Here is a 17771-nt window from a genome sequence, read left to right as displayed (position 1 = left end):
AATTTGGAAAGAGGGGCACAAAGGAAGAGAAAAACACTTCCCCACTCTAACACTTGCATATTTTTCTGTTATGAAGATGGCAGCCTCCTTTTCTCACTTGACATGTGAAATAGCTCAGCCATAAAAAACTGTGTTTTTCAGCTTTGCATTTAATTGTTGGAGCCAAGAAAAGGAGGTGAAGAAATAAGACAGAACTTACTTAGGCTGACACTGTTTAAACACTAGGCTATTGCAGGCATGGCTCTCATTACGTTTAAGTGAATTACTCTGTTTCCTTTAAAAAAGAAGGACAAAAAAGAAGGAGAGATTAACAAGCCACCAACAGCCTGCTGTAAGATTTTGACACTTTTAGTGGCTTGTGACATATGACTTGTGAGTATCAGCTCTCCTTCAAAATCGGAAAACAAATCTACCTTTTGGATGAGGAATGAAGAAAACCCAACAAAAATAACAGAAAAACTGTTACAAGATCATGTTAGCTAGAATTCATTATCAAAGTATTTATTGGAATAGGAGAAGGAGATAAATTCTTTAACTGACTAAATTTTGGAATTATTACTAGATATCCAGAAGTATCTGCAACATTTGTAATCCTTTGCTAGGTGCAGAAAAGCATATGCTATGGTCCTTTTTAAGGCATGAATCAAATGGACTCAAATAATGAAATAATATTACAGATTTCTACTTATTTTCAAGATCATTTATATCACAAGAGCTTTTATATCATAAGCTTGATAGAGAAAACTCTCAAAGAGGTGCTTACAGCAAAACTACACAACGATTACACCTGAAAATGCGAGTATGTTCATCAGTTGTTAGGGCCTTTACAGATTCTTTGGAAATTTCATCTTTTATGAGGAACATTCATTGCATCATCGCGCTATCTATTCGTGTGTTACCAGTATATTTCTGTGAGCCTGTAACAGGGGTTCTGCACACAGAACTGCAATAGTTTGAGACACAAAACACTTCTATAAACAAAGAGGTTACATGTAGCTAGAAGCATTCAACAGACCGACTTTGAATGGCAGAAAGTGTGATCCAATTGGTGGTCTTACAGTGAGTGTTTCTTATAACGATTAGATGTCATGCACTGAGGGAAAGAAAGAATCTGAAACTATAATTACAAAATGTTTAGCTGAAAAGCCAATACAAAAATATTACTCAAATAGCAAAAATATGCTCCCATACCCATTTTGCACTTAATGAAAAGTGTCTGGCAACCTCACCTATAACATAACAACAAGGTAACAGAGTAGTGAGAGGTTCTTATGTACTGGTTTCCTGCTCATTGTTAAAGGATATTTTTTGAGTCTGCATTGCTGTGTGAGCACAGGTATTTGTACACTTCACATCTGTGGCTCCCTTTTAAAGGACTTTAAATTGTGGTTAAGGTTTGGAGGTCTTTGGATAAGAGAGCTGAGCTGACACTTCCTCCATCAGCAGAGCAGCAATATTTTTGTTGCATTATTGAATTAAATAATTCAGACACCACTGAAGATCTTTCTGAGTATAAGCACTGTGGGGTTATTTATTTATTTGTTTCATTTAGGGCACAGGAGTTATTGCAATTCAATCTGTACTGAAAAGCTGGATCAAGCTTTGTTATGTCCATAGTACAAATGAAAACCAAAACATTACATCTAGACCTTATGGTCTATTGTGTACATTTATAAAATCAGCAAAACCAAAAGGGGAAGAATTCCATGGAAAGATTATTATAGATATTTTACAATAGTGCTTGTCTCCAAATCCTCATCTTTGCAAAATGTTTCCTGTTTCATAAGCAGAATCAGCTGCAAGCAGAGTCCACAAATGCATGTGTGGCAGAACTGAAGGAATAAAGCAAGCATGGTGAATTTTGAGCAAATCTGGATAATGCTTTGAGGAATTATTTGGTGTGTGGTCTGAGGCAAGAAGCCGCAGAGAAGCGGAAGTTAATCTTATGTACTCCCCAGCTGCAGATACGTCTTTTTCAGAGCAGACTGCAGCAGGAGACACAGAAGAAATGACCAAGAGACCAGATTAATACCACATGAGCCAAGTGTCAGCCTCATTATATGTGTTTTCACTAAAGTTGAAAAGACTTTAACTTGGATGGCTGTCATTTCAAAGAGAAGTTGTGACATGTAAAAGTAACTGCAATAAATTAAACTGAAAGGATAATTCCTGTGACACCAAAGGGGAGGTACCAAGAATGAAAAAATGGTAGGAAAAGAAATAAAAAACAAATAATTCCAGTAGCTTAACTCCAAAGCATACACAGCATTTCAGGAAAGTGAAGGCAGTCCCAAAAATGTGTAATAGTGCCAAATGCTAAAAATAATAGGCAGAAATTATGCTCAAATTCCTGTAAATGAAAGGCATAAAGGTTAAAAAAGGAGAGAGAAATGTTGTCTACATTTTAACTGTTTTAATAGTAATCATGGAAATGGCACAGATCCTTAACACAAAAAATCCTTATGTTCAGGACTTTTAAGTGAAATCAGACTGGACATCTCTCATGTTGATAATGGTCATACAGCACAACCAGAGCTAGAGTTCAGCTTGACAGTGAGACAGAACCGTTTTGCTCCTACACCCATACTGTTTGGTCAGGATGTATTTTCCTGTTAATTTCTGCATTGTGCTACACAAGAAATTTGTTGAATAATCTTGACAGAATGCCTTTTTCTGTAGAACCATAAGTTTTTTGCTGGTTAGAGGACAAACGCCTAAGTCTGTTGGAGTTAACAAGGAGCTAGCTCCTTGTTAGCGCCAACATCCTTTCCCCCCATAAAGAGGACAAAACTGCCCTCACTATTCATTATATCCAAACCTTACTGTAAAAAGAGAATTATTACCTTCCTGGTGGGCTTTTTTTCTGGCACTCATCACAGTGTTACTGGCATGTTTTACAAATAATTTGTTTTCATAATACCCTTGCTAATGTAGGAAGTATTACTATCCTGATTTTATACACAGCAAGGAGCCAAAGAGAGATTAGAGTCAAATACATTTATAAATTTTGGGGTACAATGGAAAATAAACACATATAAGACCTGATATTTCAGAGTACCTAACACTTCATGGCACTTATACTCAACGTTTAGCTTTCGCAGACTATCCTTGTGCTAAATTGTTCAGTCTTCTTCCTTCTCTCTCTTAAGTAGGCAGATTCTTTCTTGGTCTTGCTAGACCATCAGCAGGAGGAGCACCTAGGACTCAGAAAAGCTTGCCCCCAGTTCTTTTGTGTTGTGGATATCTTCTTCACAGCTTATCTGTGATGAAAAACATAACCCTTTATTTGTCCATGTTCCCAGGTTAGTTATTATTCTAGACCTTATGCATTTCAGCCTGTTTTGTTAAAAAAAATCGTCATAGTCTTTAAGAGCCTTTTAAAAATTTATTTAAAAAATACTTCTACAAAAAGTGCTCGTGTTGGATCTTTTCTTTCCCAACTCATTTAGTTCAACCTTGAAGGAGCAGCTGTTCTGTAGGGTAGAGCATATAGTTGAAATGCATTTCCTCATCAAAGCACTATAGTAAGGTATTTTACACACTGCATTTACTAATAGTAATCTTTCTGTCTTCCATATAGTGATATGGACAGTTTTTAGCAATGTCAGCGGGTTCAGTTCTTGTAGCTGATTCATACGTAATTATTATCAGCCTCAAAGCAAATGACAATCACTGTTCTTAATTGGTGTATGCCATATGGGAGAAAAATGTACCAAAATAGTACCACAAATTAATATACAGCTGTTACACAATCGAGATGCCACAGGATGTATAGGATTGGGTTCTAATTCCCACTCCTCTGAACATTTGGGCACAAGAAGCTGTAAGAAAAGCATCCCATTTCTGTACATAATGCTCGGAGCAGTGATTTTTGTCTGTGTTCTCTCCCTGATCCCTTCCTGCATTATGTTAGTAATAGAAACATCATCATTGCCAGGATAGATAGACTGCCAGTCTGCATGATCTCAGCGTCACCCTCCATCTTCCATGGCTTAGGAGGAGGGCTACTCACAAATCAAAAGTCAGAGGAAGTAGCAAAAGTGCTTGAATTCTGGGGATCAGAAATGGCATTTGCACCTCCTACTGCTAACTTCAGTAAATCTGGGGTTTGGCTGGTTAAGTGGTTTAGACCATGCATTGCCCCAGGAAGTGAGTTATTGTTTGTGTGTACTCATGGCTCTATGGAAATGGAGGTGATGCTCTTCTATGAATCAACCTGAGGGGGAGACTTGAACAAAAAATATTACTGTTCACAATATTCAGCATACTTCCAAGATATATGCTCTACCCAGCACCTTCATCTATAAGCAAAAAAAAGCTGGAAGAATTTATCATTTCTTTCTATGCCTTATATGCTACTCATTGCCAAGCTGTTTCTGTGAGAACTCCTGTAAACTGACAGTCTAAAGAGCTTGCAATGGTTTTCATGCCTGGTTGCACCTCAGAACATCCAGTGAAACTCAGCTCATGCTAACTTTCTGCTCCGGTTTACACACAGTTGTGTCTTGGCCCAGCCCCTGGCCAAATAGTCTACTGCTGACCCAGATTCTCCAGTAAGCTAGCACCAAAACCACACATGCATCTCTTGTATGAGGAGGCTACCTTCTCAGCATACAAACAGCCAGCTGAGCATCCAGGCCTAGACCTTGAAGCAGAATAGCAAAAAGTGGCCTTAGCTCTGCTTCTTCTTTTCATATTACCCTCAATTTTGCAGCTCTGAGTTGTCAGTGAATACACAATAGAATAAATTTCTGTATTGTAATTATAAGCATTAGCATTCTGACAAAGGAAAGGTGTCCCGTCATCAGAATGTGAGGCATGTGCACTCTTCTGTTTCCCTTAAGACAGGGGAGAAAAATGTAGTGAAATTAGATGAGGATGGACTTCTGGGAAGGGCTTTTGCTACTTTGCTCACTTCCAAAAGACAGGTGCCACAGGTACCACAATACAGATTAGAGAGGTACTTCTGGATCAACATGATTTACAATTTTAGTGTTCACCCCCCATGGAAGCCATAGTGGGGGAAAATAGGTATCTGTGAAACACACAGGGAACAAATTTTGTTTTGTCAAAGTCAAAATCTTTTTTTGGTGAATAGTAGATTTGATAGCATGTTCTAAAATTTTCACAGAATCACTTAATCATCTTTGTAGACTTCTGCTGGACTCACCGCAGTAGCTCCATGTCTCTCTTGTAGTGGGGACCTCAGAACTGGACACTGTACTCCAGGTGTGGCCTCAACAGGGTTGAATTGAGGGGAAGGTTTTGCAAAAACATTGGAAAACGAGGCACCGAAACTGTAGTCCTGGGAAATCTACTTCATATTAAAGTAATGCAAACATCCTGCATTCTATTCGAGAGTGTAAATTCCCTCTCTCATTATAGTGACAAAATTACTGAATATATGAGCTTGTAATTATAACTGCTTCAAAACTTAAAGATAAGCTTACAAAATGACTTATTTGATAATAATAAACATGTCTGTCATAAAAATATCCTATTCAATCCCCCAAAGATTAAAACACATAGAAGTCTGGGGTAGCTTCATGTGCTTCTTTTTTTTCCCCCGTCATCATAACAGATTTACTGGATAGTGTAAGCATAGTGAAAAATTTTAAAAATCCCTCAAAACACCTTTTTGTTCTTTAACATAAATTCAATTGTGGCTGCTTTAAGAAGCTTATTACTTCCAAAGTATGGCCACCTTTCAGCTTGCAAGTGGTCAGCACGGACTTTGACACAAGGAACAAAGCATGTTATTAAGCCTCTTGGAGAGCAAGACAAACTGAAGAAGAGAATCCCGGAGCACAGTCTGAGAACTGTCTATAGAACGGGCCCAGACAATGTAGAATGAAGCTGGGTCAGGACAACACAGATGACTTCATATCCCAACATCGATTGCATACTTCTAGGCAAAATCATTAGGAACCTTAATGAGTCTGTGGCTTCACAGGTTCGGACTGACCAAACTGAGGATACAGTCAGATGAGACAATAATTCAGTGTCACTAGCAGTTCACTGCTGCCAAAATGGATTCACCATGCTCCCTCTCTCATCACTTCTCTCCCACTTGTGACACATGCTGCCCCTGTTTCTTTCTTCTCATCCTTTCTAGTGTTGCTCTGGCACTCATCACACTTCCCATCCCCTTCCTCTAATGCGGGCATGGTATCACTCATTTATTACCAGCCTCTGCTCAGCACCATGCCTTAATTTCAATTAAGCAACATCCTGAATACTTCCAAAATGCTTCAGCAGCCTTTCCCAAACTCCCACATACACTGACTACAGCTGCACAGATGTGCAGTAGGAACCTAAAAGAAAGCTTCTATTTCCTTTATTTCTATGCTATCTTTTAAATATCAGTAGCAGAAGGTGGAAGAGTGACCGAACTTCTCATCCCCCCCCTCCCCCCCCCGCCATTTTCACCTCTGCTCCCCATATAGGAGGAGTCAGGAACTGCAAAAATCAAGTCTATTGTCCTTCACAGATGTTTTTCACCATGAAAGAAGCAGGCATCATGTTGCTTTACTAAATCAAGGTTTATGAAAGATCTGATCTTTGTTTTTACATAAAATTCATGAGCATTCATGTTTCTAGTATCTGTAGCTTTTTCCTCTCTTGCACAACATCAGAAGCTGCGGGGGGGGGGGGGGGAAGATAGAAAAGGAATGAAACTTTTTGCTCTAAGTTTCAACATTTCCTTTTTCTTGAAAGTCAGCCTCAATGCGTGTGAAAATTCCTCTTTAGCTGTAGAAGATATACACTACTGACAGATTATTTAGAGGTAAATGTGAAAGGGGACAGGCTAATAATTCTTTAGGCTAACTATAAAATAGGAGAATGCTTTACAGCTGACACTGTGAGTATATCAACCCAGTAATTGGATGCACGTGTTAGTAGCAGTAAAAAGGCACTGTCCAGTTGTCCACCTTACATGGGAATCTACTTTGAGTGTATTCTGTGATTTACTGTTGCAATTAGAACTGAATGTTCAAAGAAAGAACACAAGTGACCTAATTTAAAAGCAAAGAGTGCCTTTAAAGCCATTATTTAGCGTGTGACCTGGCTCACTTGTAACCATTTCTTTCCCCTGCAACTCCCATTTGTTACACTGTACTCATGAAGTAGCACAATCAGTTTTAATTATCCATTCAGCTAATGAATTCAGTTTTAATATCCATCCAGTGATTAAAGAGCAAGTCACTTCCTCCTCAGCCCTCCCCTTGAATATTTTGATTTTCTTCATAAACACAGTGAGCTTTCCCAGGCTGACTTTTTCAAAATGTCGTGTAACAGTTTCCTGTCTCATTTTTACTACGTTGTAACTAACAGAGATGTTTTACAACAAGTTGGCACTTGCAACAAAAGCAATTAATACTGTTAATAAAGGATCTTTCCAGTTAACAGAACTAATGGTCCTGAGTACCATCAACTACTTTTTTGTGTTCAGAGCAGCTGAACAATGAAAGGCAGTAAAATATTACATCAAAATAAGTTGTTGAAGCAAAAGAAGGAAGATCTGTTTCGTAAGTGCATGCAGTTGGACTAGTGGCTCTAGTATACATATCAATCAAGAAATGTTAATGTGCTCAGGTTACTAAATTATCCTCCATTTCTGATCTGATAGTTTGGATTTCTTAGGCTGAAGCACGCAACATGTATTTTTCCATGCAGTCTTATCAAGTTGACACTGGTTGTTAATGCTGATAAATATTGGAACTATTTCTTTGCAGTTGTGCTGTTTGAAGTGAGATGACTAGAAGATAAAACATGAATATTAGGATAAAGTACTTCAGTGTGATAAGGCAGCTGTAAGGAATGTTCACAGGTGCTCAGTAGATGCAAAGGCAGCAAGTATTCAGTATGTGCAAACTGAAATTTCAGCTGCGTGCTGTTTTGGGGGAGGAAAGGACTTTGAAGAGCTTGATTCACAAAGCTCTTCAGAAAACTGAGAAAACAAACTAACAAAAATGGTCCAAAAATAGAGCAATAATATAACAATCCCACCTTGACTGAACTGTTTCTCTGCTTTGTTGACACTATTTCTATCATCCTAAATATTAGGCTTATGAATAAAAATACAGTATTGTTTACAAAGATGCTTTTCCTATTGAGAACCCTCCTTGTGCAATTGTACTATTCAGTCAGAGAAAAAGTCAGGAAGCCCCCACAAGAGAGGATGTTGTGCTATTCATACAAGTACCTGCTGCTTTTAGCTTGTGACACAAATTAACAAGACTTGCTCATAGAAGGGCTTTCCCTTTTCCAAAATGAAAGGCTCTGTCGAAGAAATGAGAACTCTCCTACTGCAGAATCTGATCCAACTCCCATCAGAAGTGAAAAGGCCCCTATTCACACACACAGCTCAAAGACATCTGAAAGTCATCTTAAAATGCCTTATTTCAAAACAGAGGATCTTATCCTATGACTGAATGCATCCAAGATGTACCAAAACTGTAAGCACATTCTGTAGCACTCACTCAGCTAACAGCAGCTTCAGTGGTGGTTTTGACCAAGCCAATACCTGAGAATCAGCCTGTTGTAACAGCAGCAGGGCATCTATTGCCCCTTGGTCTTGTTCTTCTGAGGCTTTAAGAAGAACAAACCTTCAAATGCTCCTAACTCTCTCTCTCTCTCTCTCTCTCTCTCTTTTTTTTTTTTTTTTGCAAGTGATTATAAATTAGATTTATGAAGACAAAAAGACTTCTTACAACTGTGTATTTTAAGCAGATTTACGACAGGGCTACAGTATCAGCACACAGGGTCCATGAGGCAGGAATGCAGCAAGGGTAACAGGAGTGTGTCATGTAGACATTAAATAGTACAATTCTTTCCACATTCATAAATCCTATGTGCCTGAGGTGTACACTGTTGGTTATAAATTACGTAACTGAGTTCTAGAGGAAAAAAAAAAGATGAGTAAAAGAGAGAAACCATCTACATAATAATATACCCACTTCCTATTAAACCCCCAAGATTCAAATTACTTCATTGAAATGGTATTATTTCCTATTTAAGTCTCTTTAATTGGTAACAAATATAACAGATTGCTATAGAAAGTAAAAGAAACACATATACCTAATAAGCAGTCTTTAGAAAAATGTGAAGAGAAGACTCATATTAATTTACAAACACCAGCTCTTGAAAAGCTGATAACCCCATAGCACCAAATGAAAAAGAGTTCAAGAGCAAGAGAATCTATTTTACCAAAAATTCTAATCTATTTGAATCTGTGTATCTGAGGTAACATAGCTATCAAGTTTTATGGTTTTATTACACCTGTGAACATCGTTTCTTGGTACAAAGTCAATCACAGGAAATAACTTCTGAATAGATGAGAACTTTGATATGTAGACAGTTAAATCTATATGCTAATGATGCAGACTGTTTGTGACTTGGGACTTTGTTTATGTTCAAAAACTGAGTACCGAACTGCACATACTTAATCAGCCCTTTAATGCTGTTTGTATGTATACAAACCAACATGCAAACCCTCAATAGCGATATTTGTTGTTCTAGCAATTAGAGCAATTACAATCGTTTGGGCTACGGAATTTAGACTAGAAATCTGCTGTGATTCACTGTGTTACTAACCTGATCCCACACTCACTAGAGCAAAGCCAAGAACTACCAGGTCCAAGCTGTATATTAAAGATAATTGTGTACTTGGGAGAAAAGCCTAGAATAGGTTAGCTTGTGAAGAATAGCTAATTATCTCATGCTAACTACCTCAGTGAACACTCTTAATCTGCATTGAAAATGCCTTTGTGCTGTTTGGTTTAATCCACTTTGGATGTTCAGAAATCTAATTAATAGCATCTTGGCTGGTGTAAGCCCCTGGAGCTTTGTTGAACTAAATGAGCTCATACAGCTGAGGATCTGGCCCCTTCTTGTCCACCTACTTTGAGCAGAGGTGACACCAGATAGTGGCTGTGCCGCCATCTACTGTAGGTTTTGCATAGCACTGCAAGCCGAGCTTGGTCCAAAGCCTGTAAGAATCATCCCATTAATTCTTCCTATTAACATCCAGTCTCATATTGACATAGATGCTACTCTGTAAACATGTACTGATCAATGGCCTGATCCTGCAATCCTTGCTCAGGCAGAACTATTACAGACTGCAGGTTAGGTGCTGCTAATTAAGCATTACATATTGTATCACCATTTCTCTCCTGTAACTATATTTAAAGTCCATGTACTTCATAGCAGTGTTAACGGTTGCTTTACAGTTCGACTAAAAAGTATGTTGACAGCATAACACTGTCAAAAATAAGTTCAAGTTGTCATGAATCAGCTCATCATATATCATGTAGCCCAAACCATACTGCCTTTAAACCCAAAGAGATTCACTAACTTCAGAAAGGTTTTCTGGGTGCAAGTAAGGTCAGAATCTGCACACATGCAGTTGTTCCTCCATTTTTACATATGGTGAAAGCTCTTCTTGGTCATCTCAAATGTCAAGTTATAGCTAATGCTTTTGTAATTAATCTTTGGAGGTTTTGGGGTTTTGTTTTTCCCTGCAAGTACTTTAGTCACCAGAAAGCAGTACAGCTGTCCTTATTCACATATACAAATGGACCTATCAAAAACAAGGGCAAGGGACTTTACAGCTGTGATGCTGAGGTACGAGTTAGTATTGAGGGGTTGCACGTCAAGGACAAAACTCTATACGTAAGGAATAATAAAACAAAAGCTAAACTGTCTAGCGTATATCTAGTGACAGATGCACTCCAGCTCTATTAAGCTGTGCAAACTCCCCAGTGTTCTGGCAGAACAGTCAGAAGCCACCTCTGTTCCCGCTGTCCCATAGGTACAGCAAGGCTGATGTAATGGTTCCATGCAATCAAGTTGGAAAACATCTGCCAAAGTAAACTTTTATTTAGTGCATGCTACACAATATTTATAGAGCAAATCTATGAATGCTGCGTGAGCCATTTTTAAGGGCTAGGGCCTAAACAGTATTTTCTGAATGTTTATTCTGACTTTCTCCAACTGTTCCCCTTACTTGACAGTGCTTAACTGGCAGCCAGCCATGAAAGCTGTTGTCTAATTACACAACATATCATGATCTTTCAGCCCTACAGATAAGGTTTTACTGCAGCATAAATGGATTTTAAACATTATCATATGAGAAAAGCAAATTAATCCCTACATCAGAATATTTCAAACAAAGTCTTGTGTGTCAATAGTCATTATTATTTGTTTAGGAAAGTGTGGTTTTGAAAAAGGAACTTACATTAGAGATTAAATAGGCTTTAATGTTAAACAGGCTACAGTTTAGTGGGCTGGCTGACTAACTATGCATGGCAGAAATTTGTTCATATGTAATTACACATTTTAGAATATCTTAATGATACTGTATATTTTCATGGAATCAGTCAGTGTAGCTGGGGATTATGGCAGCATTCTGATCAAACAGCTATGTGTGAAATTACCAAAAGCATAAATTTTACTTGCAACATTTTGATACAGACACTCTTGTAATTAAGAGGCAGTAACAGTACTTAAATGGTCTCAGCCTATGTGCTTTTACAGAAAACACAATTTCACACCACAGATTATAACGAATATTAAAGAAAAGCATATAACCATTTGACCTTTCTTCTGCTAGCAAAGTCCTAATTGTTTGCATTTTAAAGATGTTATATGCTGTGTTATACGCTGTGCCTGGTTTAGTAAAGTAAGTGGAGCTAGCAAGCTAGTATTTGTGAGAAGGTAGGACTGCTTTCTCCATTGCACATAAACTTGAGGGACAGGATATGATTACGTATAATAAAGCCATTGATTTGTACTTATATGAAAAAAAATCATTCTTCTCTTTTTCAGTAGATACTCTGCAGATATGAAAATAGCCATGACATCATGAGGAATGCCAATTCTCTTTCTGATGCACTGACCAGAAAACTAGGAGAAGAATCATATTTTATAGTTACAGAAAGTTGTTCTTGAGTGCAGACTGACAAATTGGGCCTTGAAAGATGTGTATGTGCATCTCAGTTTATTCTACCTCCTCATGGCAGGATCCTGCAGGAACTCATGCTTGTATGCGAGCTTTACTTACTGAATCATTCTACTCGCTGTTCAGATGAGTATCTGAATACACTCTCGTAGGATCAGCCCCTTATATCCTTTTCTGCAGCAATATTGTGAACTGAATGGCTTGCTGTTTTCAGAGATGCATATAAAGCTTTCAGGATCCCATTTTAGGGAAATCACACTATCCTGCTCTATAAACAAAAGTAATAAAAGACATACAGTGCAAAGACCTAGTTAAACACAAATTCATCAAAATGAAGCCCCCTTCATAGCTGTTTTTTCAGGAAACTAGCTTTCTCTGAAATATAAAATGAGATGGTGAGAATCAGCTGCTTTGACATCTAAAGCCTTTATAAACATTAGGTGTATGATAAAGTATGAAGTTGCAAGGTGGAGCAAGTGAAATAGTGACATATGATACAGCAGCTCTCTCCTCCCTGTTTGTAAGTGCGTATTATGGGTGTTTGATAGAAATACAGGGGAATTAACGGTAATGTTTATCATACGGCGTGGCAACCTGCTAGAGTATTCCATACTTTATACATTAGCTAATAAGAGGGGGACTTACATCTCTTTGATTTAACAGCAGGTTTATCCCCAGGTTTAGCTGGATTTACAAAAAACAGCTGAAGAACCAAAGAGCTGTTCTCTACCAGTAAGACAAGTAAGAAAGCGTACTCAGACACTTGCAGAACAGAGCTTACTTTTTCAGCATGCTGCTATAGTGGGATGCAGTCACTTAAGAGTAACAATGCAATATATCATGATTTACTGCAGTTACTTCAATTTGAGATTGCACAGGCAAGAAAACCAAGTAAAGGTTACATTTGTAGCACTGACAGCCAAAAATACATTACCAGAAGCCTGCTATTACTAGAAGCCTAATTAGTGCTACAAAAAAAAAAAAAACTTGAAACTACAGCCATGGAAACAGCCTTATGACTTTTACTTTGAAATTATTTCTTAAAAAAAAAAAAAAAAAAAAGACAATGAAATGTGTGTGAGGTCTGTGCGAATCCAGCCACAGATGTTTACAGTGGAGTGAGTAGTAGTATAGCGGCGCTGCAACCCGAGAGCTGCGCGGCGGCAGGGCGCAGCACATATGCCAGGGACGCGGCAGGCACGAGCGTCGCGTTACCGCGGCGGGCGGCCCCGCCGCCGGGGAACCCGCACGGCACAGATCGAGCCTGGCAACCAACCCAGCGCAAAGGAAAACGCACTTTTTTTTGGGGGGGGGGGGGGGGCTCGGGAAGGAGGGAGCGCAGAGCTCTCGTGCGGCTCAGAGAGAAGAGCGTGTGCGTGGGGGAAGCCGATGCATTGTTTTAATATAGCGTTCTCATCAAGGCACTTTAATGACAGGGGATAATTATTTTCAGACTCAGGAGACAATATTCCCCCCCCTCCACCCGCCCACACTCCGCGCCACATCCTTACCAATCTTCCTAATTTGCTCTTCTGCCCGGCAAACACACAAACCGTGCTCGGCGAAGCCATTTGCAAAACAAATGCGCCCGGACTGATTTGCAGGCGCGGGGCTGCAGGGAGCTGCGTGAGAGAGGAGCCCCCCCGCCTCTCGCCCTCTCCCGCTGCCCGGCGCGGCGTCGCCGGGGCTCCCCGGCGCGGGGCTCGGGCGCCCCGCGGTTGGGGCGGCGGCGGGCGCGGCGCCGCCGCGGGGCGCTCGGGGCCGCGGCAGAGCCGTACTTACTGAAGGGGCAGTTCTCCTTCTTGGTGCCGCTGACCTTGCCGTTCTTCTCGATCTTGAGAAAGTACTTGTTGTAAGAGTAGAGCTTCCTCTTGCGCACGTCTCCTTGGAGGTGATTGTAGCTCCGCACGTGTCTCCCCGCGCTGGAAGGAGAAGAGAAGGACGAGGGGAAGGAGGAGGATGATGAAGAAGAAGAGTTGGTGGCCTCCGGGGACAGCATGTCCTGGCCGAGGTCATGGCAGGTGACAGGCACAGAAGACACCAAGAAGAGTAGCAGCAAGCAGCAGCAAGGCAGGTGGGAAAAGGCTGAGGCACCATTTGTCAGTATCCATTTGCACATTGTACTGAAACTCTGGGCGCTGGAAAATGTCTTATCCAAAGAAACATACTGGAAGGGTAAAACCTGGTAAAAGGCAAGTGGAGAGCCGGTGGTTGCTGCTTCTGGTTAGATCCCTCTGAGCTCTGATCTGGCCTGAAGTAAGTGCACCAACATCCATAACTCAGGGGACAAATTGCCTCAGAAGTTGTTGCCTTTTAATCCTGCGAGTCCTCCCTCAGAAAAAAAGAGCTGTTTTTCTTTTTTTTTTTTTTTGGGGGGGGGGTTGCTGTGGTTAATCCTCTTTCCTTTTTCTCTTCCCCCTCCCCACATACACACACACTCCCCAACCTGGTTTGAGACTTCCCAGTAGTTATTTTGTTCTCTTCCTCACTCCTTTCTTCACCATCTTAGATGCAGAAAGGTCTGAAAAATAGATGACAGCAAAATGAACAACAACAACAATAACCAGCAGAAAGGGGTGCTAGAAGGGATTTTTCACACACACCCCTTTACACACACACGCACTCACACTTTGTGGCTTTGCACCTTCTTCTGATCCCCACCCCCTTGCTTTTTGCAAATCCTAAACCAGTTGCACAACTCGTCCTTTCTCACTGACAACCCCAGAGGAGGCAGTTTCTTTGTTTTGCTTTGAATTCTCCAGAACAGTATTAAAAAAAAAAAAAATCCAGAGAGACGGAGGGAGGGAGACAGAGAGAGAGAGGAGAAAGAAAGAGGGTGGGGGGAAATCCCAACTTGTCTCCCCCCCCTTCTCTTCCCTTCCTCTCCCTCCCCCTTTGGTTGTAAACAGGTTGGAAGCTGTAGCCTAAATGTCAGCGATTACAAGGCAGAGGTGGGATGTGCCTCTGGTGGTCAACCCTTATTTGCAGGGGGTCAAGCAGCGGTGGGACATCTGAAACCCTTTTGCAGCTGGAGCGCGCGCGCGCGCCTGCTGCGGAGGGAGCCTCGGGAGCTGCCCGGGCTTCCTCCCGGGCGGCGGCGGCGGCGGCGGCGGCGGCGGCGGCCGCCGCCTTCAGCTCGCTGCTAATTGCTCCTAAAGCGTCCTTCTCCGCTGAGCGCTGGCCACCAGCATGGCTTGGAGACTCAGGCTTTACTAATTTCCCTGTCTTCCCGGCTGAACCAGTCCCCTCGAGGGAAGCCTTCCTTCTCTCTTTCCACCCCCCCCCCCCCCAAAGAAATTTGTTTTCTAGTGCAGGATTTTATTTTATTTCTTTGGCAGTGAAGTGCTCGAGAAAGCCACCTGGAGCTTGTTGCCTGCTAGAAGTCCCCCTCCCCCCTGCTGGAGGAGGGGTTGGGTGGAGAGGTTGGAAAGGAGTACGTACTACAGGCAGACCCTGGAAAAGCAGATTATATGCTGGTCAGAGAGAGTAAAAAGGGAAGAGACATAATTAGCTCCTTTTCCTTCTTCTTTGCCAGCTTCCATGGAGGTCTTTCTCCCTCCTTTAATGAATCACTGATTTTTTGCTTCCGTTGCTGAAATAAAAAGTTCACACTTTAGCCTGCTCTTCCTTTTAAGCCTCTCAAGATTTATTGTGTCTCTTTCCCCATCCTCACCCTCCTTGTCTCGAATGAAATCAGGGCTCTAAATGACCATTTTCTAATTGCTAACATGAGTCATTTACTGAATCAGAGTCTGACTTCAAAGCCAAAGGGGCTTTATTAGGACTGCAAAGGTTTCCCCATAAAGTCTGTCTGAATGTTTTGCTGTCTTTTTTTTTTTTAAACTAATGCAGTTTCCTTTGCCAGAAAGAAATAAAATTTCTATTTTCCAAGGCTATTTTAAAGCGATTTTTCAAGCTGTTATTTTTGTGGAGGGGCGTATGTTGCTGTTTTTCCTCTTTGCTTCCATCTCTCCTAATAGATTTGTCATTTCACATACTGGATATTATGACAGATTCATATTTCAATCCCGGCACTGACCTGTCCATTTAGCCAGTGGTTAACAGGCATCTTCCATGTGATGTACTGTGTTTTATCACCATAATAAGGGATCCAGGATTGATGGGATATGGGCAGCATGTGAGACATTCAATTTTGGGTCAGTACTTAGTATTGTAAAATAACTGAATTGGAATGCAAGTAGGGGAACACTGGCTGAGAGAATGGAGTCATGGAGAGGTGAAGTGATGCAGAAACAAAGTGAGTTACTGAATAGGTAAAACCAGAACATTTTGAAGCAGACACAGTTTAATAATACAGATCAGTGGAACGCAACGGAAAACCGCCTATGCAGTCACATTTGGCATTTGGAGTCAATCTTAATTTAAACAACAGAATATGCAGAAAAGGAGAAATAGTGCTAAAATTAGGCTGATTCATTAGATTAGGATGTTAAATATATTGTTAACTTCACAACAGAAATTACAGATGATTTTCTCCAATTACAGTGGAGAAATTATTCTGGAAAGAGTTGGCTCTTAAATTTATGTGTTCAGCTTCTGGGGGTGACATTTAAACAGCCTTAAAAATGAAACCATTTAATGTTAGAATCAATATGTTTTATGATGTTGTTTATGGTACTTCAGAGTATTTATTCTACATATATTTGCACTTAGTGCAAAGCATTTCAGAAAAATTTTTGGTGAATCTGATTTAGGCTTTCCTTTTGTGGCAACTAATTAAAAAAAAAAAAGAAATAAGAACAAAATGAAAAGCAAAAGCCTACTCTGCGGTAAATGCCGGACAGCTTATTTGTGTGCCTGCAAAGCTAACTTCAATGCTTGCATGCTGTCTAGGTCATGAAGGGTACAAAGCAAGATTTCTGAAACTCAGGTTCTTTCAATTCCAACATCTTAAATCATAGATAATTACAAAATGTCTTAAATTTATAAATTTGAAGAAACTTTGTTTTTGTATTTGCTCTTTTTTCTGTCCAATGTTGGATAATACACTAAACTGGCAGTTTAGGTTCTCTGTAGTGGCAAGAGAAAATAGCAGTGAGAGCTCAAACAGATATATTTAACCCCTACTGCTTTAAAACAAAAATGCCCACTTGAATTTACGCTTCTCAAAGAGTTCTGCTTAGACTATTTTTAGCTTGTAGTTGATTGAATGAGTTAAGAAAAATCTAGATCTCCAGAATTTCATATTAAATCTGGTTCTGGCAGGTGCAATAATCAGCGCAGTACTTAAAGCTGCTACAACACATAGAGTCCTTTTCTATGCCGTGTGATGACAGGGAGGGCATTTACAAAACAGAGTCCAAATGAAAAGCTGACATAGCTTTTTAGATTATATCTCATTCTTTTTTCTACTTTCTGTATAGCCTTTCTTTTATAGCACAGTTGAATCCCTAAATACCCCACTACTTTGTATTGTTAGGTCACCTCTTAGGTTAGCCTGAGAAAGCCTGAGAAAGGTTCCACAGGAAAGATGCACTATTTAACGGAATTCAATCTGTCCCAATAGATTTGAATCACTAACATAAATGTATGAATGTAGATTATATCTCTGTAATGAGGCCTGAATCATTCTCAGTTACTTCAAAGGACTGAAATTCAACCTTCCTTTTTAGCAGCAACAATCAGACCTTAATGGGTTCCTTTATTAATTGTTCCATTGCTAAGTTTGAAAAGGAACTACCTTCAGTACAGGTCCTAGACCAGAAATGGTACCTGCTGCTTCTAAAACAGTGTTTCTGTTTTGCCTCTTACTGCTCTAAGATTTTGTGAGAGGCTTCTTTCACTGCAG

At 40.2% G+C, this 17771-nt stretch overlaps 1 protein-coding gene across 1 annotated transcript in view; it reads right to left on the bottom strand.

Moving 5' to 3' along the window:
* The window catches only part of FGF10 (fibroblast growth factor 10), a 63205-nt gene extending 48527 nt beyond the window's left edge, over positions 1-14678 (bottom strand). Inside the window, exons 1-2 of the mRNA XM_062599674.1 lie at positions 14590-14678; positions 13745-14483 (exon numbers count right to left, since the gene is read on the bottom strand). Coding sequence (XP_062455658.1) covers positions 13745-14081 — 337 coding nt within the window. The 5' untranslated portion in view covers positions 14082-14483; positions 14590-14678. The remainder of the gene's footprint in view (positions 1-13744; positions 14484-14589) is intronic.
* Between the last annotated feature and the right edge of the window lie 3093 nt (positions 14679-17771).

Source organism: Rhea pennata, chromosome Z (assembly GCF_028389875.1).
Source record: "Rhea pennata isolate bPtePen1 chromosome Z, bPtePen1.pri, whole genome shotgun sequence".
NCBI classification, from domain to species: domain Eukaryota; kingdom Metazoa; phylum Chordata; class Aves; order Rheiformes; family Rheidae; genus Rhea; species Rhea pennata.
Note: the sequence above shows the minus strand (reverse complement) of the source record. Positions and strands in the feature narration are given on the sequence as shown.